Source organism: Aquila chrysaetos, chromosome 5 (genome assembly GCF_900496995.4).
Source record: "Aquila chrysaetos chrysaetos chromosome 5, bAquChr1.4, whole genome shotgun sequence".
Classification (NCBI taxonomy): domain Eukaryota; kingdom Metazoa; phylum Chordata; class Aves; order Accipitriformes; family Accipitridae; genus Aquila; species Aquila chrysaetos.
The window spans coordinates 34,351,938-34,378,584 of NC_044008.1; the positions used below are offsets into that span (position 1 = coordinate 34,351,938).

Genomic DNA, 26,647 nt, shown 5'->3' on the forward strand with positions numbered 1-26,647 from the left:
TAAAACATTAGGCAACCACGACACTTCCAACCTCACCACAGTTGGAGAGAAAGGCAAAGCTGACAGCGAACAAAACTTTCCTTCTCATTTAATTTCAGGCTTATATTACTGCCTAATCTAGTAAAACAGTTTGAACAAGGTATGTTATGGCAAAGCAACATACCTTTGGCTTTCTTCAAAGCCAAACATAGAACTGTAACAGTCTACTCCAAATTAGTAGACTATACTACTGGAAATAAAATTATGAACACCGATTTAGTACTACAGCAGAAGAACAGCCTCTTCTGCAGAAAAATGAGAAATAGTCTACACAGCAATTTAGTAAAGGCTTTTTTTTAAAAAAAAAACAAACAAAATAAATATATATACTTATTCAGACTCCCTCAGCAAACCTTGGGCGAAAACAGAGTCTAGTTATAGATGTACACTTTTTAAGTTATCACTCAGTTGGAATGAAACTTGCAGGAAAAGTACATGTAAAAAATTCAAATTTATTATTTAAATCCTAGGTCCAACTTTTAATTATAATTAAAAATCTCTCTACTTGCTCTTTTGTCCTTAGCCTTTGTTTTATGCCAAAGAGAGTAAAGAGATATGTAGTGAAATTAAGTTCACAGATAGAACCAATTTCTTACTGTATTATTTTAAAATCAGTTATTTCTATGCTTCTGTTTTATATTCATGAAAACATCCTTAGGGTATGTTTTCACATGTATCTGTTCTCTGACAAAAAAAAAAATATTTTATGTTCTCTGTTTCATTTAACAGAACCCCTCTTAACTCCTTCTAGATGCATTTGTTTAATAAACAGTTACAGGAAGAAGTATTAGAACCAACCCATGAAAGGGAGGTACGGGGGGGGGGGGGGTGGGAAATCAGAATCAGACTGATGTTAAAGCAAATGTAGTCTGATTTCTTGTGATAGAAATAATTTAAAAAGCACATTGAACACTAACTTCCAAATAGAATATATTTAGACTCGCATTTCTGTGAAAAAGTGCCATATTAAGATGCACAAGTCCATGGAGTTACTATGCTTGTCATGAGTACCAAAAGTTTTAAGATATACAGAAAAGAATCTATCAACATACAAATAGCATGCAGAAAAACCACAAAATTTTAACAAGTTACATGCAAACACTACTTAGTTTTATGATCAAACAATATTCTATCTAAAGAGCCATTTGAATTAAATTCCAAACTTGAAGTATTAAGATCCTTTGGACTATGAATCCAAAACACACACACCTTTCAACTCTAGCAATCACAGATGAACAGGATAATTCCAGTTCTTGTCTCTTCTGTCTGATCGCTGCATTGACTTCTGTGAATTCTGTACTGGAATACCAATTTCATACAAAAAGTTACAAAAAGTAACTTTGTACTATTTTGTATTTCATATTGCTGCAATAATTGCTTCTATCAATGCCTTTTTTTTTTTAAATTTAACTGTATTAGAACTTTCAATAGTCATGATGAAACTATGCATGGTGGTTGTTTTAGGGAGAAAAAGCAGTCATAGCAAACATAACAAAAGTCCTAAATAAATGAGGCAGGCAGAATGGAAAACAGGACATAAGATATGTCTTCTGGGGAGCTGAAAGATGGAGAAACTTTGCATCCTTGACAAATTAATGCTTTTGAATGCGTGGCAAAAAGTTTTTTTCTTTTACAGAACTGAAAACATCCAGACAATTTTTTGATTAGGCCTTATTATCCAAAAAATGCTTTATATTATTTCTAATTCTATTATTATTATATTATTTACTGTTAACTGTTTTGCTAACTGCTGTTGTAATAACAGGACTAACCCTTTCCTATCCAAGGCTTCAATTCAGCAAGTTTAAACATGAGCTAAAAATAAATCTTAACTTAATTAAATAAATGAGATTAAAGGCACACACTTAAATATTTTAATACTGAGCACATGACAAAATTGGGGTTTGCCCTTAATAATACTCATTTTAAAATGTTTGTGTTTATCCTTTAACAGCTTTTCATCAATACAAACCCAGGCAATCCTCAAAATATTTCAAGGCAGTATATACAGATAGAAGCAGAAGGAACTATAGCATCTACAATACAGTAACCCATCAGTTTATATTAAGCACTAGTATATATACTAACCAGTCATTTCTACAGCTAAAAAAGGATTCTTCATTGCTACCACCGGCCGGAAGCGTGCTGAAGAAATTAGTTCTGAAGCACTCATTCCAGCATGTCTGTCTTCTGGGCTACAAAAAAATTTGATGAATTAAAGACATCCAAAATAAAATAATCAGCATTTAATACATGAAGATGCACTGAAATTAAATCATGTCAGCAAGACTTTAGGTCACAAAAAGCAGGCACCACAGTAGCTCCATAGTTATATGCCAAGATTTACAGTTACAGCAAACAAATTTTCTCTATTCAGTCTCTAAATTTTCAACACCTGCTCTTTGCAGATAAACTTTGTATTTTATACAGGCTTTCCACGGCAAAAGCATTAATGCTCCATACAGAAATTATGAATAAACGAGCCTGATCTTTACTATTTCACAATTCCCATTTCTGCTACCTAACGAACCATGGTAAGTACAGCACTAGCACACCTTCGGACAGACCCCTTCACAGCAGTTCACTGCATGTTTGGTTTCAAAGTAACAGGAAAACCTAATATAAGGAGCTGGGATTCTCCTTTGCCCTCAGGTAGGATTACGAAATTGAAGATGGACTCGTGCATCTGTTTACTCGGCCCTCACACAAAGGCACAATACTCAGAATCCACTTCATATTTCAACAAATACCACCTTCCATTTCAACTGCTAGCAATGCCCAGCCACCCACTCTACGCTAGCATATTGCCTTTGGCATCGCGTGCAGCGAAGAGCTCCGCTCTGTTGCAGTTGCTGCGTACTGGGCTGGCTGCAGGGCGAAGCAAGCCAAACGACAATCCTGCAAACACTCCTCCCAGAACGACCTGCACTGACCCGTTTTTGCCATTTGTGTCTTTTCACCTAAAGGGTTAATGCCACATCGAATCTGACAATGACATTCCTTTTCACTCCCCATGACTGGTACTTTAAAATGGGAACTCACAGGGTCTTCCCATCATTTTCTTTCAGAATATATTTACTCTGATGAAAAGCAAACTTTGTAATGGGATGTATATATATATATATGCTTATCTCAAGTATGCAGCCATTATCCATATGCTCCATCAAACTTTGGCACAGAGAGCTGGTTTTAATTGGAACATGCCCTATTTTATCAGTGGGCAAATTTTAAGTTTCTCCTAAAAAGCTGTTGTTTTTAAGTTTTATTTCAAAAATACTATCATTTTGAATGCTAACATTTCTCCCTCCACCTAAAAAAAGCTATCCAGATGTTCCACAAATATCCTTATTAAGTGGTTGTTCATAAATCAATGCTTTCTTTTAAAGTCTTTTACATTTTGAACATTTATTGGATAATTGAGCCCTGTAACTCCTCCTGAAAGTTTTTAATGACTCCACTTTTGTTTATGCACCTTTTCCGCAACAGGTACCATTTAAGACATTAATGATATTAAATAGTGCACAATAAATCAGTGAAACTAGATATGAAGGCATTCACCAACTTTCAAGTCAAGTTAGAGGTTGATCTACCATTAAGCCCTGTCCTTCCAGTTCAAAACCTCTTCAATTCAATGAAAGGTATGTTTAACTTTACGTGGTAACAGAACCAAAATTCCTAAATGCCTGACTTGGAAGGGGAAGGCTGGAGCTGAAGATATCCCCGAGCACTATGGTGTATAAGCACCAAATAAAAGTGACAACTCAGGCCACCAGCTATTGAAAAGACATATGATGTAGTATGTGCACATATACTACATGAAGTAAGGCAGCAGGCAAAACAGGGACTTGAAAACAGTTTTTCCTCCAAATTTTTAAACTTCAGGTAAGACGGAATGATGGAGAATGATGACATTTACACTTCAGAATCAAATGTATGGCCTAAAACTATTTCATGCAAATACATTTAGAGGTACAACTATGAATAAGAAAGCACTGATCACCAACTTGTGTCCCAGAAACACAAAATATTTTTGAAAGGAGGGAAGGCAGAAATCAGAGCCTTTATAGCTCCTTATAAATTCTGCATATTATAAGCCTGTTTTATAGGCTAAAATTTATGAACTGAACAAGAAACCTGGAAACACAAACATTCTTGGGAGTAATCTCCCATTAAAAGAAAACCCAACTTGATGCAAACTATAATGTCCGTGGCTTATTCATACAACAAATTACTTGGTTGATTACAACTACGTATTTTCATGAAAATAATGAAAACCGTCATATAATGGTACTTGGCTAACAGCTTGTAGCTGATATCATCTTCTTTTGGTAAATACAGATGAGAACAGGTTAGTTACAGTATCTTATAAAGTAATATCCTAATCTAACTGAAAATATTTACCATCACAAAACTAAGTTTAATCTGACAGAGAAGCTTATATAACCTAGCACTATATTCTAATTACTTCCTTCAAGACAAAAAGAGCCAAAAAAACAAAGTTTGGATCATGCTAAAATTAAAAAATAGAAGTTAACCTTAAAAATAAGCAGAAAGGTAGTTTTAAAAATGCTTTCATAAAAAAAATGTTTACAAATGTTTCATTATCAGAACCAACCTTGTTTATCTTCACAGACAAAGCTTTCTTGTTTTGTTTGTCATACAAAATGTTACCTGTGTGGAATAAGAAACAAAACTTTGATCTTAACTTTAGCATATTAGTTTTTAATTGTTTGTCAAAATCACTAATGCAATGAGATACATTTTCATTAACTACTCAAGTTTTACAATGTTTTTACATACAAACTGGGTAAAATTAAAATGCATGCACCTTCACAATAGCTTTTTATATATCAAGAGGTTTTCACTCTTCAGATATTTGCTTGGTTTCATAAGTTACGAACACACTTAGCAAAAAACATCTATTAAAAAAGCCTCTCAAAATGGCAGCCCCAATATACATCTAAGTGCTTCTTGTGTCTGAACTCTCACCAAAAAACTTCCTGCGAACAAAAGCTAGTCATTAGCTTTGCCCCAACTGTCTGATGCAGAAAATGACTTTAGGCTGAAACCAAATCCATTTCACTTGTGACTGAAATTGAAGAGGCAGTCTTTCCAGTAGAATAAGAACAGTAGTTTCACATACTGCAGTTTTGTTCTCTTAAGTTCCATGCTTTTATTCCTTGGTATTTGGTTTTCATATGCAAATGTAGGTAATTAAAAAAAAATTAAATTGTCTCATCAAGAAAAGAAATTCTAGAGGTCCTTAATAAAAACCAGCCATTCTAGCAAATGGAGGACAAATACCAACTTACTGTATTTTTTCTTCACAACTTTGCTTAATTTTGCTCTTAATGGCCCTCTGTCTGGACATACAGCTCTTCTGCAACATTAACAGAAGATATTACAAAAGTTATTTCTGGGCATATTTAAGCTAATAGTATATACACCCAAACAAAATCAGCTCCTATTTTAAGGAATTTTTGTTTTGTGCACGTAAAGCAAGTTCCGACTCTATTAAAACCTGAACTTGCATCACGTATATCATCTTCCATACATTAAAACCCACAGTGCTTCAAAAAGCTTACAGATGGAAAAAAAGAAAATCCATTTACACAACAGAAGTTAATATCCGGTATTAAATCTGAATGCTTAATTTTGCTTGATTTCATGGCAACATGTGAAAGATGTTATAATCTGCTTGCATAAATACTTTGATATTCTTCAAAGTCAATGGTGATTCAGAACAGAGAGGTGAAAAGATCTTTCTAATAAGAGCCAAAAAAGGTAATTTACTTCCAGTTATCTATTCTGTAGTGAAGTCTGCTTCAAATTCAATCTCAAGAACTCTGCATATATCATACATTCCATTAAACACTGACTTTAGATTACCATTATTTAGTGAAATTCATCTGTGTAATCCTGAGCTTCCCCTTATACAATGCAGCAAATGTGACAAGATAAAGCTTCTCAAAACAAGAATGGTATTTCCAGTTCCTTCTCAAACTCACTAGCATAAAATCAGTTCTTGACTACAACTACGTTTTCTAGTAAGAGGAACACCACCAATGTTTATGATAACATGCAAGAAAGGGTATGTCTGTTTAGATAACCAAAGAAAGAGATTTAAATTGTTAAAATATGATCTAGCCATAAAATCTTAATTCAAATTAGTAAGAAATTTGTCAGAATTGCTAGGAAAATGCAACTTTCACAGAGCTCAATGCAAGAAATACCTTGCTCCGTACTTCTTGCTTGCTATTTTAAGTATTCAAGTAGGAATTACATCTGTGATAAAAGTAAAGCTAAACTACCACTGATGGAAAATAGTGTATTTAAAAATAAACTTAATCTTTAAAAAAATTCAAGGGTGTACATTTTAAAACAGTTGAATTTATATTTTGAATATTCCAATTAGAATGCTTGAAATTAAGTGGACGACCAACCTCACAAGACTTCTCATCTTCGCATGGCTATATTTTCCCTTATTGCAGGCACAGTTTTCTTCTTCTTCCTTCCTCCTTAGTTGTTTTTTAACCTGAACCTGTATTGAAAAATAAAGTCAATCCAATCTAGAATCTCAATACACATGGGCTTTAAATACATTCAAAGCCTCTTAAGGTCTACAGAGAAAATAAGCTCAAACAGAAGGACTCGAAACCATTTCAAATCATTACTTCTTTAATCTCACAGTTTGCAGATATGAATTTTTTTTTTCATTTGTTTTTCATGAAATGGAAGAAAACCCACCCTGTTATGTATATTGGCTATGCCAGAGATACATACTAATTCCACAAGTCCAAAATCCCTGAACATTCAGACTGCCATGGCAAGTATCTCAAAGCTATGCACTATCTTCCATTAAGAATTTGGAAGCTAAGTTTTTTAAACTAAGTTGGTTGATCTGAATACACAAGGTTCAGCTTGGGAAAATGCTGAACTACCACTCAATTTCAAATGCTCCCTCGTAATTAAAACCCACCCTATTTTCCTGTAGAGTAAAATAACTTACAGATTTCATATGATGCCGCTTTTTCCCCACATCTTCAAAATTCTAAGCAAGCGATACTATTTTTATTACATACTATGAAGTTACTTCAACAGCTACATCACAATTGTTTGCGTTACGTATTTTGTACTACTTCGTTCTAGAATCTTGGCTTTATATGCAAGTCCTTAATCTATTGGCATTCTAATTATGAATATCACAGAGGGAAAGCTGCCAGTGGCCTGATAGTGCCCCTGCTAATACTGACCACGGTGTCAACATTTCTCGATACACTTTCCATCTACCACTACTGCTCCAGTGGCTCTTTTTCAGAGCAGGACCCTTGCTCTCTGCCCACCTGTTTACACTGCAGTTCTACGAACAAAGAACCTTTAAAAGCTGTATTTTGATACAGCCTTTACACTCTTCCAAATGAAAACTTCAGTTTATCTTGTTTCAGCTGCTTCCTTGATTTTTAGAAATAAAGAAGATAAAATACGCTAGCATGGTTTTCTATGAAAGTAAAGTATCAGCGGCTGTCAGTCTGGTTCCTTTGCAGTTGACTACCTGAGCTTCTAGAAGCACAAGAAACTGGTAGTGGGAGCATGTTTTCTCAACATCGCAAAATGCAAAACCAACAGCTTAGGAATTACTTATAACCATAATATCACCACAATTTCAAAACTGTACACAGAATTATCAGCAGCTTTCTATATAGATTTTGAAGATCATCTATCAGAATCTAGTTTTATTTTACAACTTGATAAACTACTCTCCACAGCAGTATTATTCAGAAGAGCTGAAAGCTGAAAAAATTCAGAAATTTAGGTTGAATAAGGCTTCGCATTAACTGATTCCTCTTGCCTTCATGCATTTTTGTCTGTGAATTAGAGGCTTTGAACATACAAGATTCACCTCAGCTAAAAAAAAAAAAAAAGGCAAAATTGCATGCTAATTGATATAGCACTTGTTTACAAAACCTGGTTAAAAACCACTGAGACCAATTGCTATACTTCTATTCTTGGATATATCAGGAACACTCAAAGATACTATGAAGTAGCAATAGCAGCTTTGTGATTATCATTACTGTAAAGACTCACACTGAAAAAATAATTAAGAATAATTCCTAGCTTTGAATATGTAATAGAAACATTAAAGCAACAATTATTTTGTTAGGAAAGCTTATTTAACACAGATGTATGAATAAAAGGCTGCAGCATAACTTGGGTGTTCCTACAACTGAAGTTATTTAAGAAAATAAGTCTGGAACTTACCTTTATCTGCTCTTCTAACGCATCAAGCCTGCATACTGCTTGAAATGGTCTGCGATCAATAGGACACGAAGCCTGTGTCTGAAAAATTGGTTTTCTTATTACAGAATTTGTAATAAATTAGGAGATGTCTTAGTTTTCTATACTTTTAGTCACCATTGTAATAGTTTACAGAAATACACAAAATTACAACTTGTTCGTATTAAGAATATATTTGCACACATTGTCCATACACTCAGTATTTTGTTTCATATAAGTAGATCTCTCCTTAGGGGAAAATCTAAAGGAAACAAGAATGTATCTCAGAAGTTGTGTTCAAAAAAAGGAAAAGCATTTTACATTGTTAGCTACATTTTAAATTTTTTTAATCCCTGTTAGGTAACTCTGATTTTATACCAATAAAAACACGCCCTTTTTATTTCTTATTGTTCTAATGTTTTATTTCTTAATGTTCTTTTCAAAAGAAAGTGTGTTGGGTCATGTACTCCCCCAAAAGATAAAACCGGGAAGACCAACAGCAAATATGGTAACACTTTCCCTCATCTTGCATATCTATTTGACTATACTACATCACTTTTTTTTTTTCCCCAGTAAGCAGAGAGAACATATTCCCACTCTGAAGATAACTAAAGTCTTACAAATCACTTTGCAAGAGAATAGAACTGAAGAAAGTTATTTTACCCTACAGGTTGATGGAAATACAGATTTATTGGTTTTTCCCCAATCACCTCTTACTGAGGCCAGAGTACATCAGATAACGCACACATACACACACACAGAGAACAATAAAATATTAACCACAGAACAGGGGAGCTTCAACTGAAGCTCCACCCAACTGGATCATGTAGTGAATCAACTTTCAGAGAAATCCATATTAGATATTAGTTTTTGCTGCTAGTGAACTGTTGATTCATTTTAATTCCATATATGTGTGTGGGGGGGGTTTGGTGGGTTTTCTTTGTTTGGTTTGGTTTTCTGTCGTCCCCCTCTTCATTCCATTGGCCTTCACAGGCTCAGTTCAGAACTCTTCTAGAACAAAGAAAAAAAACCAACAAACCTCACACCCAGCTTCCAGCCCTAATTCATCCACAAGAATCAGTGTATGAATAGTATGCCCTTAAGAGGCATGCAATTTCTGCCCTTAAGACAACTATCAGGGTATTACACTTTTTATTTATGCAAGCAAGACGCAGTCCTAGAATTGCATGAGAAACTTGTATGTGAACTCTGCCCTGAAATTCAGTGAACTTCATTCTTGTCTTTTCATGAGGGCTTTTCATTTTCCAGTTAATTCTCTTCTTTTCTCAATTTCAGAGTGCTCAACCGCTTTTTCACCTACACAGCCCCCAAACCTCAAGCATTCAGGCAGCTTCTGATTTCAATGGAAGTAGACAGAACAAAGTTAGACTGATTAAAAAAAACCCACCAAACAAAACCAAAAAAACCCCAGGGGTAGTTTCATGAGCAAGTTGTTCAACAAGAATGCAAGTTAAAGGCATTACCTCTCCTTTTGATGCTCTGCTATTTTATTCTAACTAAAAACTTCCCCCTGTTGGGGGATACCATTGTTCCCTGCAGTGTCATGGCCTTGGTTGAGAAAAGCATATTGGGTAATTAAGCCAGTTCCCTAAGGACTCAGATCATGAAGACAGTTTTTGTCCTGTAGTCAACGTAAAGCTAACCCACAGTAACATAGCACTGCATTGTTCAGTTGGGATATTTGATAGCATGTGATGCACTGTAACTGTTGAATCAGCTGCAAACTTCAAGGTAAATACCTGGATTCTTAGATATACCAGACTGTCAAAGATAGGTAGGAGGAATTTAATTTTCTTAGTCATTTTCAGTCTCATTTCAGGATTTACCTTAGCTAAAAAGCAAGTTTTTCCAAGAATACAATCTGTTTCTACATTAAATTTACACATGAATATTAAGTTATGTTCCCAAGTTTAAGTCACAGTACATTATGTTTATTCATCGCAGTGAAGCATCATAGAATACTAAGTGTTACTAGCAGCAATCCGAATGACAAGTGTTTTCGCTCCACTAGAAAAATATTCAGTTATATGTTCAGTTCTTCTGGACAAATGTTTAACAATTACATATAGTTACATATAGTAGTAGAAAAAGAGGAAAACATTCTGGAAGAATCAAAAGCTACTGTTAGGTTCAGATACGTTCAGAAACAGCAGATGTTCTTTCCATTCCTACTCAGTTGCTTTTCATAGCCCTAGCATTATTTGATAGTTCACAACAAATATCAAGAGAAATTCTAGGAAAGACAGGACAGACTCATGTGCAGCCCCATGTCCCCCAGCACAGTACAACTGTTGGGTAGCCCTGAGGTAAGCTAGAGGTTACTTCATCTATATAACACTTCTGTCTAAATGTGCATCAGCTCTCATCTGTCTGCTAACATATAAGAACAAGCCTTTTAAGTGGAAATGGAAGAAAAAAAATTCCCCTGTCCCTTTTCCCAACAAGAAGACTGAATTTGGGCTGCTATAGAAAGGAGTGAGGGTAAAAAAAAGTTGACTACATTTTTACAAGAAGCAATCATGAGGAATAGTGGCCTTTTACTCATCTCTCTCATCTTTTTGGAGAATATGGTTCAGTAACCAAAGAAGGTGTTGAGTCTTCTTTCATTCAAGGCAAGTTAGCAACTCCTCTCTTCTGAGGCTTCTGTTCAGATAGCATCATAAGTAATAGTGAATGTACACTGTCCTTTTGCAGGGAAAGTATTTAAAAAAAAAAAAGCCATTGAGATAGAATGAGTCCAAGCAGCAGCTATCACTTTTGCTGTGCACAAGGGAGGAGAGGTGTGGGATATGCCACAACCTCAGAAGAACCCAGCTTCATACATATTTTCCTTTAACATAGCTGTTCAAAAAATCAGAACACGTAGTATTTAACGTAATCATCAAAATCATTAGAACCTCACAGCTGGTATTTGTGAGTTGCTTTGCTTTTCTTCCCAACAGTGCTTTTCTTGGAAAAACACGGAATAGTAGCTCAGCACAGTTCAATACGTTTTGAACTGTTTTACTCTCCACACGAAACTACTCATAGTTTTCATGTCAAAACTGGTAACTCCGCAGTGATTCATTCTTTCACTTATCCTGTGATATTTGGAGAACTCTCTTGATAAAATATGTAAGCATTCAGGAAGTCTGCAACCTCTGAAAAGCTATCCATGCATGTGTGTGTTTGTTCTTAAGTTTTCCAAAACCTCATTTCATAGTGTTTTATTTGTTTTTTATGATCCTCTAGAAAAATCTTGCTTTAGCTCCACATGCATAACTTAATGCTCAGTATTCCTGTAACTGCTACAGCACCACAAAACTGTGATCTCTAAACTCAAGGAGTAAGAGTCCCTTATTTTAACTGCATCACTTCAAACAGCATTTGAACAAAGTGAAGTAGACAAAAGGCTGAAGCAGTTACTATATTCCAGCTGGGAATTTTCAGGAAGCTACACAACTAGGTGCAAGCTAAGACATACTTGGCTGATAAAATAACTTTGTCAGATATCCCCACCTCATCAAGTTCCATGTTATGAGGTTTCATAGTAAGTAATAGCAAGATGCAAATATGGAATTAAAGTTGGTGCAGTAAATCTCTTCCCCTTAATATATATAAATATTTTTTATTTTCAAGTGGCCCATAATAAAGTCTGTTCTTCAGCTACTGTACTGAAAAGCTGATCCCAAAAGAAACACGATCCTGCACTCTACTGCTTCTTTATTAGAGAACCTGTTAAGCAACACAAATAATACTGGATTCTTATAACAAAATTCAGGCTTAAAGGTGAGGTTTAGATTTTAAGAATAACATCTGTGTATTTCACTCCACCTAGTAATAATAGTACACTAAAAGGCCCACAACAATTCCACCTCCAACTTCAGTGAAAAGGGAGACTATAACCACACATGTAGTGAGAAACGAGAAACACCTCTCCAAATGTTGATGAAAGAAGACAACGACATCAGGAAATGCACTATTTTCTAGAAGCATGTAAAAGCTCAGGATGACTTTTTTCTTTTTCATCTACTTAAAAAAAGCAAGTACATTTAAAGTTTTTACAGTTATACTTTAGGAAAGCACTATTTCTGACGAGATGTTAGGTTCTGGGTGTTTTTTGAAATCTCATTCATGGATAGTAAAAGATACAGAGTGCAAAAGAACAGAGATTCTAGTCTCTACAGCAAATCAACCGGCTACCTAGTTACAATTCTAAACAGCTGTCTTCTCTCTATCTATATCATACAGCTGGCTAGTCCTTAACTTCCAACCCCAAATTGCCATAAAGTGTTGACAAGTTCTATTGGAATGATGGCCATCTTTAGGAAAGGACAAAATGATTCACTATTTGTAAGGATCTGTGAATTCTGTGATGAGAAAGATACTGTGTCATTGTACTTCCTTTGACAATATATTATTGGAAGGATTGAAGTAAAACTCAAAACCACACAGACTTTTGCACTGCACTTTAACAACATTAACTTTCATAAGTTGCTGCATGAAGGTACTTGATAAATCACAGAATCACAAAATGGTTAAGGTTGGAAGGGATCTCTGGAGGTCATATTGTCCAACCGCCCTGCTTCAGCAGGGAAATATGCCAAGAACAACTGTACACCACGAAGACAAACATGTAATTTGAAAAAAGGTATCTAAAGTCTAGATTTTCTAAAAGAATTTGATTAATACAGTTTTTCCATGCAACAGTTCTCAGATGCATTATCTACGTATGCATTACCTTGCACACACTTGAACAAGAAGGGTTTTTATTGTTGTTATGGTTTTTAGGTTTAGTGCTTCTTTGAACACACTGCATATATGGTTCATGAATGTAATCTCAGTTCTGCCACAGTGCTCTGTACTGCAGATCACTGTGGATCTTGTTGCCCCATGAGCTGATTCCCTCCTATACCCTTTAGGACAAAAGAAATCCAGATCAGAAAGAATACACGTTAAGAATTCCAGTTACCACACAGGTAACTCTCTTTACCCTCAGAAGAATACACATGTGCAGTATACTCTGCATAATCAATGATCCAAACCTTATACCAGCACAAAGGAAATGACTATTCTAAGAACAGAATATCTGCTAGAAACATAATGCAAGACGGCTCTTCGTGCCAACTGCTTGGTTTTATTAAGTCAACCACTGATACTGCACAGGGCCTGCACGAATATGCCCCAATACTCTGGGGAATTTACAGCTGAACATACTCTACTTTCAAATCCTCCAGATGAGGAAAAGTGAACAAGGGAAACCAAAAAATGAGATCAACCAAGGTGCAGAGACTGAGAGATAAAAGCTTAGTAGGGGAGCGTCACTGAAATCAATGTCTCTTACACAATCATTGTGATAATGCAGACAATACACTGCCTCTTTTCTTTAGCACTCTTCTCTCATGATGGTTCATAAGAGGAATTAATAGAAGAGCAAGGATAGAAACCTCCAGTATATTTATTAGCACTCTGAAGAACACAAGGGAAGTTAAAAAGCCTACATTAATCAAGAGTAAACACTTACCTCCTCTAATTTAGGATTGTTTTCTTTGAACAGAATACAAAAAAGTAGAGAGTTTTCCTCTAATGCACGCAAGCAAGATACTATTGCTGCTAAAGCAGTTGTCTTAGCTGAAGTGGTTTTGGCTACTTCGCATATCTGCTTGCGATAGACACCTAGTTAACCTCCCTTCACATCAGCTTTACTTAAATGCTTTCAGTACTTATTATTATAAACTAGAATACATGTATTTTTTTATTTCAGTTGGCAAGCACAAGCATACCAGAAAAACAATGTTAAAAAATTTATAGTTTTGACCCAACTAGTTTTAATCTACTAGTGGTATTACAGACAAGAGAAACACATAATGTAATTACTACCTTTGGTATAACACAACAGTACCAATGGTGTTTGAAGACTCAAGATAAGGAATTTTTTGTTGTTGGTCGGTCCCCCCTGCCTTTTTTTTTTTTTTTTTTTTTCCCCCTAGACACAGGGCAATAGCCAAAGCTCCCTCTTTGTTATTTTGGGCAGAATAATGTTATCATGTACATGTTCTTATACTGAAAGCAACCCTTCACTTACACGGTCCTTCAGCACTCCCATTGAAGGAAGGGTGTGTCCAATCACCCCAGCTCCAGATTTAGTGCCTTTTAGATTTTACTATCTTCCAACACAGCCTCACTGAAATACAAAGTCTCAAGCTTGAAAGTCTCCATTTGTGAGTTACACAGCGTCAGTTTACAGAAGCAGTTGACAGCTAGCACAGGCTGAGTGACATTTACGTTAATCTTCACATGCCTACTGAAAACAGTCCCCGTCTGCCTGCCCAGTACTGCCCAGCAATTCTTGGGAGAGCACTGGTTAGCATGGCCACAGGCACGCAAGGTGACAGTCTAATAGTATAGGAGAGTTTAACAGTGTAGGCAACTGAATTTAGTGCACAGTGATGCTCTCAGGTGCTGCAACTAACTACAGTAAACACATCCCTTAAAATGTTCTTCTCTCTTTGGCTATTTAAAAAAAGTTAATTGAAAGACTAGTTTCTTAGTGGGGATTCTGGTCTCCCCCTCATTTTTCTTTTAGGAGTTGGACACCTTTCCTCAGAGGGAAAGAAAATACAGCACTGACTGAACTGTAACGTTACTTAATTCTGAAACTAAATGCTTGTATTTAGCCATTAGGATCTAATATATTAGATGTTCTGTGGCAAATTTCCTATCCCTTTTTAGTCCTTCATGGAACAAACCAGAAGATACTCACTTAAAAGCAATTTTTATATATTGCTTTTAAGTGCATCTCTATCTACCTATATTGTTTCTCTCCTTAAAAAGTGAGATCTTCAAAGTGTTATGGCTGCTGCTTGCAGACAGAAAACCTGCTGATACAGGACACTTAACTGCAGCTGCAATGTTGAAAATCTCCCATAGATAGAAGAGGGAGCAGAATGGTAAACAAACTCTTACCATCTGCCTAAACTACCCTGGTTTTAATTAGAATCTACACAGTTATATATAAAAGCCATAAACTCTCAGAAGAACAATGAATATGTACAATTTGAAAACAAGAGTTTAAAGAAGTAGTTGCTCCTGTTACATTTTAAAGTCCAGATGCAACACAGAAAGACAGAGGAAATATCCAGCTTGAACACAGACTGCTGGCAAAGCCTTTAAGTGTATGGAGCATAACTGTAGATACACAAAAGAGCACTTCATGTAATGTGAACATTAGGCTTTTTTTTTTTTTTTTAAGATTTCGCACAATAATCTTATTCTCAATTTTGTTATTCTTCAGCATTTAAACAGGAAAATAGCGGTTTTAACACCGATTTATTTATACCAAATAAAAATACTTCATCTTTAAACAGAATCTGGTAGCATATTTTTTAAAGAGCAGACAACTTCTATATCTTCATTATTTAGAGTGACTTAAATTTGACTACTTGTCAATTATTTAGTTTTCATTAGTTATGATCAACCAAGAACTAGCAGAGAAAGCTAAACCTTATGCAACACTTCTCAAAGAACAAAAACATTTACTTACTAAATATTAATAGTGGACACAAAAACCACATGGCATCAGCATGCTTCAGAGGGCCACGTGCTTATAATATGTTTCTATCATTCCAAACTATAAAATCTCATCTGCTTCTCACAGCTGAAGCCTCTGAACATCTGTCAGCCAATTTTCAACACCTTCCCCCCCGCCCCTTTTACTTTTAATTAAAATTACTAGATTAGGCAATGGAGTTTCATGAACTCAACAGGTCCAACTGTCATGTAACCTCAGAGAAGGAAGACTGGCTGGTTTTACCCATCAGATGTCGCTAATGGAAAGAAGCAGTAGAAGCCTTACGCAGCTTTAAAAACAACCCCCCACCATCACATCTACTTCACCTGTAAACTTTTAAGAGCAGAAGTTGCTTTTATTCTATTTGGATAGTACTTCATACACACACAAAAAAATTATTGACACGACAAGAAAAACGTCATATCATTCATTTGCCTCTTTAAAACAAGAAATTTTTCCTTCCTCATTGGGCTTAAAAGCATCTTTGTTAGACAATGTGAACAAACTCAAATCCAGCAGCAAGCCCTCCATCTACTGTACTGCTTCCCTGTGCATGTCACTATTTATTGCCTTTCAGCTGTCATTGTAACAACCAGCTAAGGAAGTCAGGAAAAATTGTGGATGAGAATTTCCTGTTCCCTTATAAATAAAAGCACTGCAATTAATCATTTGCAGAACAGAAAATCTGGCAACAGGAGAGTTAGTTTATTATCTGGTTTGTGAATCTAAAGCAAGTTTCATCTAATAACCTTTTTTAATACCTTTTTTTATGTTACTGTCTGTCTTCAGTAATAAATAACAAAAATAGAGTTAAAAATATAGTAAGTAAAAAATAATACATAAATAAGTATATTGTAGATACACATCCATATGATACCAACCTTCTAAAGGATATACTGAAATAAAATTATCATTTACTTGAAAGGAAAGTTATTGCAAAGAAACCAAGTAGTGGTCTCTACTACAATGAGCAACCAATTCAAGTGCACAGAAACAGGACAAAAAGCAGCATCTCATTTGCATACCCCCCTAATACAGTATAAAGCAATTCTAATTTGGTGTTTTATATGGACAACTGAAAAAAGTTACAGGAAAGGTAAAGATACCAAACACTTAATGCAATGATTACAGGACATATGTGAGGAAAAAGGGACTAAACAGAACAAGATCATCAAGAATTTGTTCAACAAGTCATTTTTCTTTAAGGTTCCAGAACTATCTACAAAGGTATTGACATAGATCAAATAACAGTCATAATTAAAATGAAAATTTTAAATTCAGAATAGCACTAAACCTTTTAGCTGAATTCTCTTTAGAGTTAGAAAACTAAGGTTTTATCAGACTCATTTTGTAGACTAACATGAAAGCATATTGTTCTCAGCCCTGAGAGTTGACAGTATGACTAACAGCATAAGGGATAACAAAGTAAGATTAAGCTAATAACACTGCAGTATTACGACATGTACATAATACTGTCTGATCTTCCAAACAGCCAACACCATTTTTTTACTGATCCTTAATCTCTAGTAACCATTAGTAAAGTCAGGTTGTCTAGTGAAAGAAAACACAAAGTACTTTATGGCACTAAGAAGAAAGCTTCCTATGATCTATTTACAAACTGGTCATTGAAACATGTCTGTGCAAAGTCAGAATGCATAACTTATTTTCTTTTAAAAAAAAAATCTGTAGGTATTAGATGCAATAGATTCCACCAAAAAATAAACAAACACTTTGGTTCTCAGTCTTACCTCAGCCCATTTAAGAATGCAAGTCAGGCAGAAGGTATGACTGCAGTTCTCAGGAAAACCAATCTCTTGTTCTAGAAGGCAGTTCAGACAGATGGGGCATGTGTCACCGTCGTATAATAAAGTAGAACATGAACAGCTTTCTTCATTTTCTTCACCTGGTATTATTAACATTGACACTTAGAACTTTTGACAGTTTTTGAAACAAAGTCCTTCTAGATTTGAATAAAGTAGCAATAAGATACCATTTTCTGTAGTTAAAAGCAAGTTAATAATTTTCAGGTCTAATGCAGTCAAGATGCTGGCCAGAGCAGTAGTTAAAAGATGTATTTCAGGTAAAAAAATACTACGCAACATACTTCATAGACTACTGCACCAATATTTGCCATTAAAACAAAGGAAAGTTAGCTCTAGTGCTACTTAAATAAAGAAAGCATCACACAGTGTTTCCTATTGGCCATGTAGTCATTTAGACATTGTTCTCCCGAGTTCTTTCTCCTCAGATGTTTGCACTCTCTCTCCATGAAATAAATTACACCAGCATATTCTATATTCATTATCTTACATACACATGGTCTACCTTTATTTTAGTTTTCCACACTTAGAACTATTTTAATCTGAACATCCTCAAATATTTACCTAATCATGTACATTAAATAAAAAATGCTCTGGATTTTGTTAAAGTTAGAAATTGTTTTCAGAATATAAAAGGCAAGAACTTCTCTTCAAGGAATTTTACTCTAAATTAATTATTTGTTCTGAATAACAATTGCTATCTCCATTTTTGTTCTGCTACTAGAAGTCAACAAGTGAAAAACAGAAGAGACAGGAAAGGATTTGGGGACCCCTAAGAAAAATATTATGCTGAGACAGTGGATATGTTTACACAACTTTTTTCAAAACTAGCAGCATATTAATTGAGAGAGCAAATGTTAAATCTGACCTTCACAGCTTGAACCCCAGTAATATACTTGAGTATTTTCACACACACAGACTTTACCTTCCATGCCTTCATGCTTCTGACCCTCAGTATCTTGAATACATTGCTTTCTGTTCTTCATCTTCTTACAAAATGTAGTCTGGAAAACACAGACACAGTTTGCACAGTTCTTTTAGATTGCAACTTGAAAATAAAAATGACCACTATGGATTTAATGAGCGCTCTCCTTTTCATTATACCGCTGTAGAGTAGAAACACATGACATTAAGAGTTATAGATCATTTGCAGTCTGTTTGCAATTTATGAGCATCATTAACACTGTCTAGCAACTGATACTTCCAACTTGAAAATCATTTTTGTCCAACAAATGCAAAGTTTTTGCAGTGTTTTAAGACCACCAATGGTGCTTTTATTTTTAAAAGTTAAATGCATTGCTAAGTTTCTATGCAAACCACCCCACATAACACTGCAGTAACTAACATCTGAAAATTGCCCTTCACAAATGGTTGAAGCAACAAAATTAAACACACAAGCACCAGAAGATTTAGCTGCTTTCCAAATCTAGCATCACCGTAGTAGCGGCAAGTGAGAAGAATGAAAGCGGCATACATTTGCTTGCTTCTTGCTTTTGTCACACAATTAGAACTACCAGCACTCGGAAAAAAAATGCACGGAAAGTTGTATCATCAAACAAGGGGACAGGTCACAAGCACAGGTGCAGTGGAGTATCATGAATGGGGAGAATGCACCTTTTCACTGTTCTGCAAAGGAGCAGTATGAAATAAGAGTAACAGAGAATATCTTTGTGATCCGCATCACATAGGTTGAAAAGAATTTGATCTCGCATAAGAAACAGTAAGCATATGTTCTTTGGAGGCCTACCTACTACACACAGAATGAAACACACTTGAAAACAACAACAAAAAAGTATCTACACCAAGGACTGAACCTCCTGCATTTCAAACTCCTGTAGTCACAGCAGAGATGGTATAAGCACCTAAAGCTCCAACCCAACAGCCCTAGAGGGACCAGCAGTTTTCTTCGGAACTATATAAAGCTTTAAAAATTATTATTATTTAAAAGGAAAAAATTAAAACTTCACAAGAATAGATTAAAGAAATCAGAAATTACCAAGATCTGCTACTTAAGCATTTAAACCTGAAGCAAACCAACTGAGGTTTCGAACCCCTTACTCTTTAATGCCTTTGCTAGAAAAAAGCAGCAGGACAGAGCCAACAATGCCACAACCACGCTCCTTGACTGAACTTTCTCCTATTTTACTTACAAACTACACTGGTTTCCCTTTACCACCTAGATATCCAGGAGGTGGAGAGACAGAATTTGCCTCCCCAAACTTCTCTTCTGATCAAGTCTTTATTGCTTGATCTTGGCAGCAGGAAGTGTTTTAACGATCATTTCTTTTTACCGAGAAAAGAAACGCTGCAGCAGATACCCATCACATAACACACTTCTCACTTTTTGAGGTAATCCAAGAAAGCAGGACTCTGATCTGTGAGTCTTGAACACAGACAGTTCATTAAAGAAATGGTCAAAACTGTGAAACTAATTAGAAATCTGTAATTAGAATTCTAAATGGCTTCAATGTTCTCATTAGAAACTACTTTTTAATCCCCCAAAAGGAACATGTGAATCAAGTCAACTGAGGGTAGGGAAAAGGGAAGGGAAAAGGAAACAAAAATCTAGCTGTAAGGGAAATTTCCCCCCTACAATGCTATCCTATTTTGATTAAAAAAAAAAAAAAAGACTTAAAAAGATATCATTAGGATATATGCCATCAACTGTAGAGTAGTTACTAGCACTAATCTTAATTCAGACTGTTGCAGTGAATGCTGTAAGTTGTATACAAGTTCTGGTACTCGAACCACCACTGACCAGACCACCACCTATTATCCTTTGCAGACTAGGCAAGATGAAACCCAATAAAAGCCAAACTGCTACTTTAAAATTTAATGCCTTAAATAAAGCAAAATCTGCATCAAATTAGGGCAGGCAAGACCATCAAAGACACATGAGATTGAGGTCTGTTGTTTTCACTCTGATCTGCAAGAGGACTTAAGTGGCTTTGGTCCCCAAAAGTTTAAATCATGTGGTGGTGTGTGGTATACATGCTTTTATATATAAAACATAAGAACATTCCTTCTGCTCTACGCCTTAACAAAACCTCAGCAATGCTTCACAGAAGCAGAAAAATCCACAAGCTGTGCTCAAATCTCTCTCAACCCTAAAAGTCCCAGGACACATCACAGCTGAGACCACTTAAAGACAAGATTAAGAATTCTGCACTCTGCACCCATCCACAGAAAAGGTTTTAAATAGACATAATCTAGACACCAAATTGTAACTTAAGCAGTAGCTGTAGAGTTCATGTTTATTATAAGAGGTCTTGAGTTCACTAAGGCAGACTGCAGAAAGAGAACCCATAGAAGCTCTTTAGATCCCAATGCCGCCGCCCCCCGAAAAAGTAACCTTTTCTCCATTGTACTCTCTCTAGACACAAAGACATCCCACAAATTCTTGCACAGTTACAAAAATTAGAAAAACAGAGATCCTAAAATGTTGACAGAACATCAGTAAAACCAAGATGTGCGGCAACTGAAAACTTTTATGCAGTGTTACATCGTTCTTCTCACAAGCCTATTATTTAAACAGGTATTGAGTGCCACTAATGCATTTCACAGATCACTTTGCACAGCACACCTTTTTGCCAGTTTGACATTGTGCATTTCTCAATGCAGCACAGGAATTTAATACTACTGAAATAGAAATATTTATAAATAAAAGACATCATCAAATTTTACATATTATTTAACAAATAAACTTTGGAAAGACTATTTTCTCCACTATTTTAAAAGGGGCATCACAGGCATTGGAATAGCGGAAGAGTTTAATGCTAAAGATTGACGTTAAATTTATAAAATTAAAAACAGAGTTAGGAAAAGAGAATGTAGTGGTTTAGGAGGACTAGACAGCACAGAAAACAGAACTCTTATTTGTCCCAAAACACGGCATAGACCTTTAGATTCTTCTAAACTTTAAGAAGATTTGGAAGTATTTCCCAGACTTTTTCATTCCAGCTGCATGCCATACAAGAAATCTGTAGCCTTGGCTGGGAGGAGACAGTGAAAGAAGCGAGATCAATTTTTTTTGGTCATTCTCCCAGTTACCAAGTTGTATGAGCTCACATGAAGATCATATTATGTCCATATCCATGGCGAATCATGTCCGATCAGGCTAATATGTATTTGAAGAATGCTAATATCCGAAGAGTACTTCTACCAAATTCCAATGACTCATGACCAACACGTCATACGTTTAGTTACGATCATTCAGTTGTTGATGTGAAACATTAGAAATACCTCAAGACCCACACATGCAAGGCATCTGACAAGACAGCAACAAGCACTATACTCTATTAGTGCTGACAACCCCCCGCCCCCAACCCTCCCACAACTCTATAGATAAAATATTTTCCACGAATGCCTGAGGACAGCAAAGCATTTCAGCCAAGATGGTCGTTTTCTGATGCTTCTAAGTTTTCAATGGAATTACTTTGCAAGAGAAATACCTTATTTAACTTCAGATCTGGGATAAAGGGAAGAATGCTCTGGTATATTAAAGTGGAAACGGTGAACAAGGACACTACCACAAGTACATCCTCTGTTATATTTAAAGGAGTTAAACATTTAAGTTTCTAAGTTATTGTTCGAAGGAAATTCCTGTTCTTGTCTTCATGGAAGGCAGAAGCCAAAGACATTTGCCAACAAAAGTGCTTAAATGAAGTTAATTGTAGAACCTGGGAATATATTCATCACTGTCTGAGGAATGTAGCTTCATGATGTACTTAACTCCACAAAGCAGAAGGCAGCAGACTGAAAAAGTGCCATTTACACAATCTTCTGTATCGCAAAAATTTAAGTATGATTTACCTTTTTTATTTGCACAAATTATTCATACAGTTCGCAACCTAAAAATACAGATGTACTTCAATGCTAATTCACTGTACATGCAGAAAGAAAAAACTTAGTCTGTCCAAAGTCACGTAACTGAATTTCCTATTGAACTAAAATCTACATTAAAATCTGAAAATTAAATAGACCCAGGAAAATCATCTGATGAAAATCTGTAGTAGTCTAATTATGCAACACATGAAATAAGCACATCTCCTTTTTTACTAACTACAAGACAAAGTCTTTACAAGCTTTCTTTATGTCCTGTAAATAAAACACAACAGCTAAATACACTCTTCCTCCAATGCAGTTAACGGTCCAGGGACCTATCTACACAGAAGTACACTTGTTCAATTGGAAAGGGGGGTGGAAATCAAGAACACATGCAACAAGATCTCCAGTAAGCAAGTACAAAATGATGTACAAGACTGGCTTATTCTTGTTCCCTTAACAGACTTAACTTAGGAAACAGTTGTAATTAACATTTCAACTTCTTAGACATATGTTGCATCAATACTTATAGGAGAGCCTTATTTTGACTATTGTGTTTCTATTAAAAATATTTTCTCTTCTTTTAAAAAGGATTTGTGGCACTCTATTAGTTGTGTTTTGATTTCTTTACTAACTCAAGAAACAAATCAGCTTCAAAACTGAAACAAGTCAGCCATACATTCAGTTTACAGAAACTATTTCCGTAATACAACTACAGTAACACCCTTTACTCCCATCAAATTTTTTGGCAGCAATAATTAGGACTCTGCCCCATGCATTTTCATGGTCTTTAAGAAACCTTGGAAGGAGGTTTAAGACTCTCCCTCAGCAAGAATGTTCTTATCGAAAACAGATCTTGATAATGAGCTGAATTTACAAAACCAGATTTTTTTTAGTAATTAATGGTGGAACACTGAGTGTCCTCTGGAGTTCCCCATATGGGCTCGCCGTAACCTCTGGACCATTATGGGGCAAATGCTGCTGATGAAAATTTTGGAAACTTTTGCCGAAAGTCCTGTGCCATCTTGGGAGATGGGCTGAGGAAACAATATTTCCAATGGCAGCTGAACATTTGAAAAGCTTTTTACCTACTTGTATCACTAAGTCTAATGCAACACATACTCCAAGAAAAGAAAAGAAAAAAAAAAGACACTATTGGGTAGTTGCAAAAATACATCAAGAACCTTCACAGTTCTTTTTACTTGGAAAAACTTTTAATTTGTCTGAAAAGCCTGGAAGGTAGACTTGCTTCAAGTGACAATTCAGTAGTGTTGTTTGCCCTCCAATAAATGAGGGCTAAACTGAGGATCTGGAAGCACTCATCCTGGATTTGCTCCTTTGTGTAGTAAAATCTCATGGCCCAGAACATTAGTGAGAATAGAACCAAGAGGCACACTCAAAAGAGGGCTTTTAAAGAGAATCTTTACTCTTTGTATGCTCAAATTGCACCTTGTCTGCATTCCCAAATGGAATGCCACAGAACCAACAAAGATGAAGAGAAAGAAAGAGACCAGTGCTATGCTTTGGGGAATAGAAAGAGAAACCTTTTTCTATAGGTGGTTTAAGCCTATTCATGTAGATCCAGTGTCTTGGAAAGAATCAGTGCTATTCAGGCAAGGAGACACTGCTGATTTAAAGACTCTTTCCAGACCCTCTAAGGATGCAATTACCCAAGAGAGCTAATCTAATCTAACAGCTTGCTGCCACCAAAAGAAGCAGCTCTGTTTCTCACCGCTAGTGATGGTGAGCAGACTCAGCTAAGAGCCACACATGTGCCAAAGAAATTGCAAGTGACAGAATGGGGGAGGGAAGACATAAAATGGGATCACTCCTTTTGGCAGTGGCAAGGTGCTAGAATAGCCAAGACTGTTGTCAAACTGCTCCCCTTCAAGGACAGAGCAGTACCTAGATTACCTTCCGAGTCCATAAAAACACAGGGTAAAGTCACAGGAGAAAACTGTCAAAGCCAAATGGCTAGAATTATACCATCCTAAACCGTACACTCCCTTCTGCCGACCTGCCCCTACCCTACACAAAAGAAAAAAACCAAAACAAACCAAACCACCACAGTGGATATCCTCCTCAGGACTTCTTTTCCCACAGTCTAGCAGCAACACACTGACCAGCACACGTACATTGCAGATGCTGTGGCTACAGCTATGTCCCTGCTAGATTCAACACTTCCATTTTTGTGGCCCCCTCAACAATGACAAACTGAATAGCAGCTGTGGACACTCAACACTCACATCCAGTCAGCACCCACAGAAGTATACAGGACAACATCACAACTGCCTCCTAAGAAAGGAAGGCACACAAAACTCAATGGAAATGTGCAAATACAGCTTGAGGAACTGCTGCAGTGGATCAGATGCAGCGATTATCATCTAGTAACCTGTCTGACCATCTGAAGAGCCAAGAGTTTCAAGGAAGATTTAGAACCTTACAGTGGACACACACACAAGGTAATCTCCTTCCTGTATAAAGCTTATAATCATAAACTGGCTCAAAACCACCCATCCGGACCTCTTCATGTTAAGTCAAGGGAGTAGGCAGTGGTCCTCACTGAAATTTAACAAAAGAGCACCTGCAAGACATAGGCAAAACATCAGGGCAGTAAGAAATGTAATTTTATAAGACCTCACATATTTGAGAATATTCTATAAACTGTGGGGGACACACCATGTCTTTTACACATGTCTTTTACAGCCTTGACAAGTCATGCTGATCCACAAGTTTCTCTAGTGTTCTAATATTACTAACAGTAACTGAAGAATACTTTATTCATCACAGGTTATTCAGATGCGTAAGGGTGAATAACCATGTTCTAGCTCTACTTAGAAAAGTCACTATCCAAAAAGCTTCAGTACAACACAGAACTAAACCAGACAAACTACCAACTTGAAAAAAAGGGTAACCTATCACAAAACTTGTACTTTGCTGTTAATACCTATAACAACAGCATGGCACCAATTTAATGCTCTTAAGTAAGAGTTATTATCAAAGCCAAAAGAACCCAAAACCCAACAGATTTACGGATATGAGACACTGAAGATAGTCACAAAGTTAGTATCACCAACAGGCATCTATTAAGGAACTTCCCATATCTCTCTGTACTGGGAAATTCACACATGGGACAAGCATCCCTTCACCTCAGAATCCCAGTCATGCAGCTGGCCCCCTGATTTACCAGCCTTCATGTTCCTTTCTTTCCCAAAGTAACCAGTTCTCATTGGTTTTTACCTAGTAACAAAGAAAAATAAAGACGTAGGTTACAGAAGAACCATTAGCGCTGGAAAACAAGCAGTTAACAAAACGACAAACTTGAAAATCTTGTGCTAAAATTCAACTGATAATAAAGCTATCAGTCTTCAGCAAAATTCCAAATCCCAGCCCAAGAACCCTCCAAAAGAGTGAGTCATTTTATCAGTTTTAAGTAGTAGATAACTTAAGACAACACAAGGCACCAAGGTTTGTGAAACAGTTATATCACCCCTCCTCCTCCAAAGATGACACACATGCAAAGGGTGATTTGCATGTCAGAATCAGGAGCATCCACACAACTACTGGCACAATCCACATAAAGACTGATACTTCCACAAGCCAGAAATAGTACAATGTTTGACCTAAACAGTTAAAGCATCAAAAGGATATTAATTCTCTTTGTCAAAAACACACTGAAGAAAGTCACCCTGTGTACATTGGTTCTCACCATGCTATCACACAAGGCTGAGCCCCATTTTCTGAGGAAGCTCATGACGAGGTGAACAAAAGCTGATTACAAGCTTGCACAGCAGTTAGCAGCTTTTAGACATGACAAATCTGAGTTTGGTACTGAACTACAGTTACCTTACTGGCACTGATGGGTAATTACAGAAGGCAAATTTCATTTCTTTCTGCACTGTCAACCACAAAATGCTTTGTTCCACTAGGATAGGTGGCAGAAGTTTAGGATGTCTCCTGAACTCATTTTAAGGGCTCATATCCAGTAAGCAGCAATGAGAAACTGTACTTCAGCAGATTCCTCCACAAGTCAATCTAAATCAATTATCCCTCCAGCGTTTTCAGTATCTACCAGCAGCTGTGAGGTTAACTCATCAGACCACATGATATTACATGACAA

The 26,647-nt window shown here is 36.2% G+C and overlaps 1 protein-coding gene across 3 annotated transcripts in view; it reads right to left on the reverse strand.

The window, feature by feature from the left end:
- The window catches only part of SCAF11 (SR-related CTD associated factor 11), a 50,563-nt gene that overhangs the window by 15,590 nt on the left and 8,326 nt on the right, over positions 1 to 26,647 (reverse strand). For all 3 annotated transcript variants that reach the window (XM_030014116.2, XM_030014117.2, XM_030014118.2), the window contains exons 2-9: positions 18,629 to 18,707; positions 17,632 to 17,786; positions 8,299 to 8,376; positions 6,483 to 6,580; positions 5,352 to 5,419; positions 4,655 to 4,710; positions 2,128 to 2,234; positions 1,249 to 1,338 (exon numbers count right to left, since the gene is read on the reverse strand). In XM_030014116.2, the coding sequence (XP_029869976.1) occupies positions 1,249 to 1,338; positions 2,128 to 2,234; positions 4,655 to 4,710; positions 5,352 to 5,419; positions 6,483 to 6,580; positions 8,299 to 8,376; positions 17,632 to 17,786; positions 18,629 to 18,689 (713 nt within the window). In that variant the 5' untranslated portion in view covers positions 18,690 to 18,707. The remainder of the gene's footprint in view (positions 1 to 1,248; positions 1,339 to 2,127; positions 2,235 to 4,654; positions 4,711 to 5,351; positions 5,420 to 6,482; positions 6,581 to 8,298; positions 8,377 to 17,631; positions 17,787 to 18,628; positions 18,708 to 26,647) is intronic.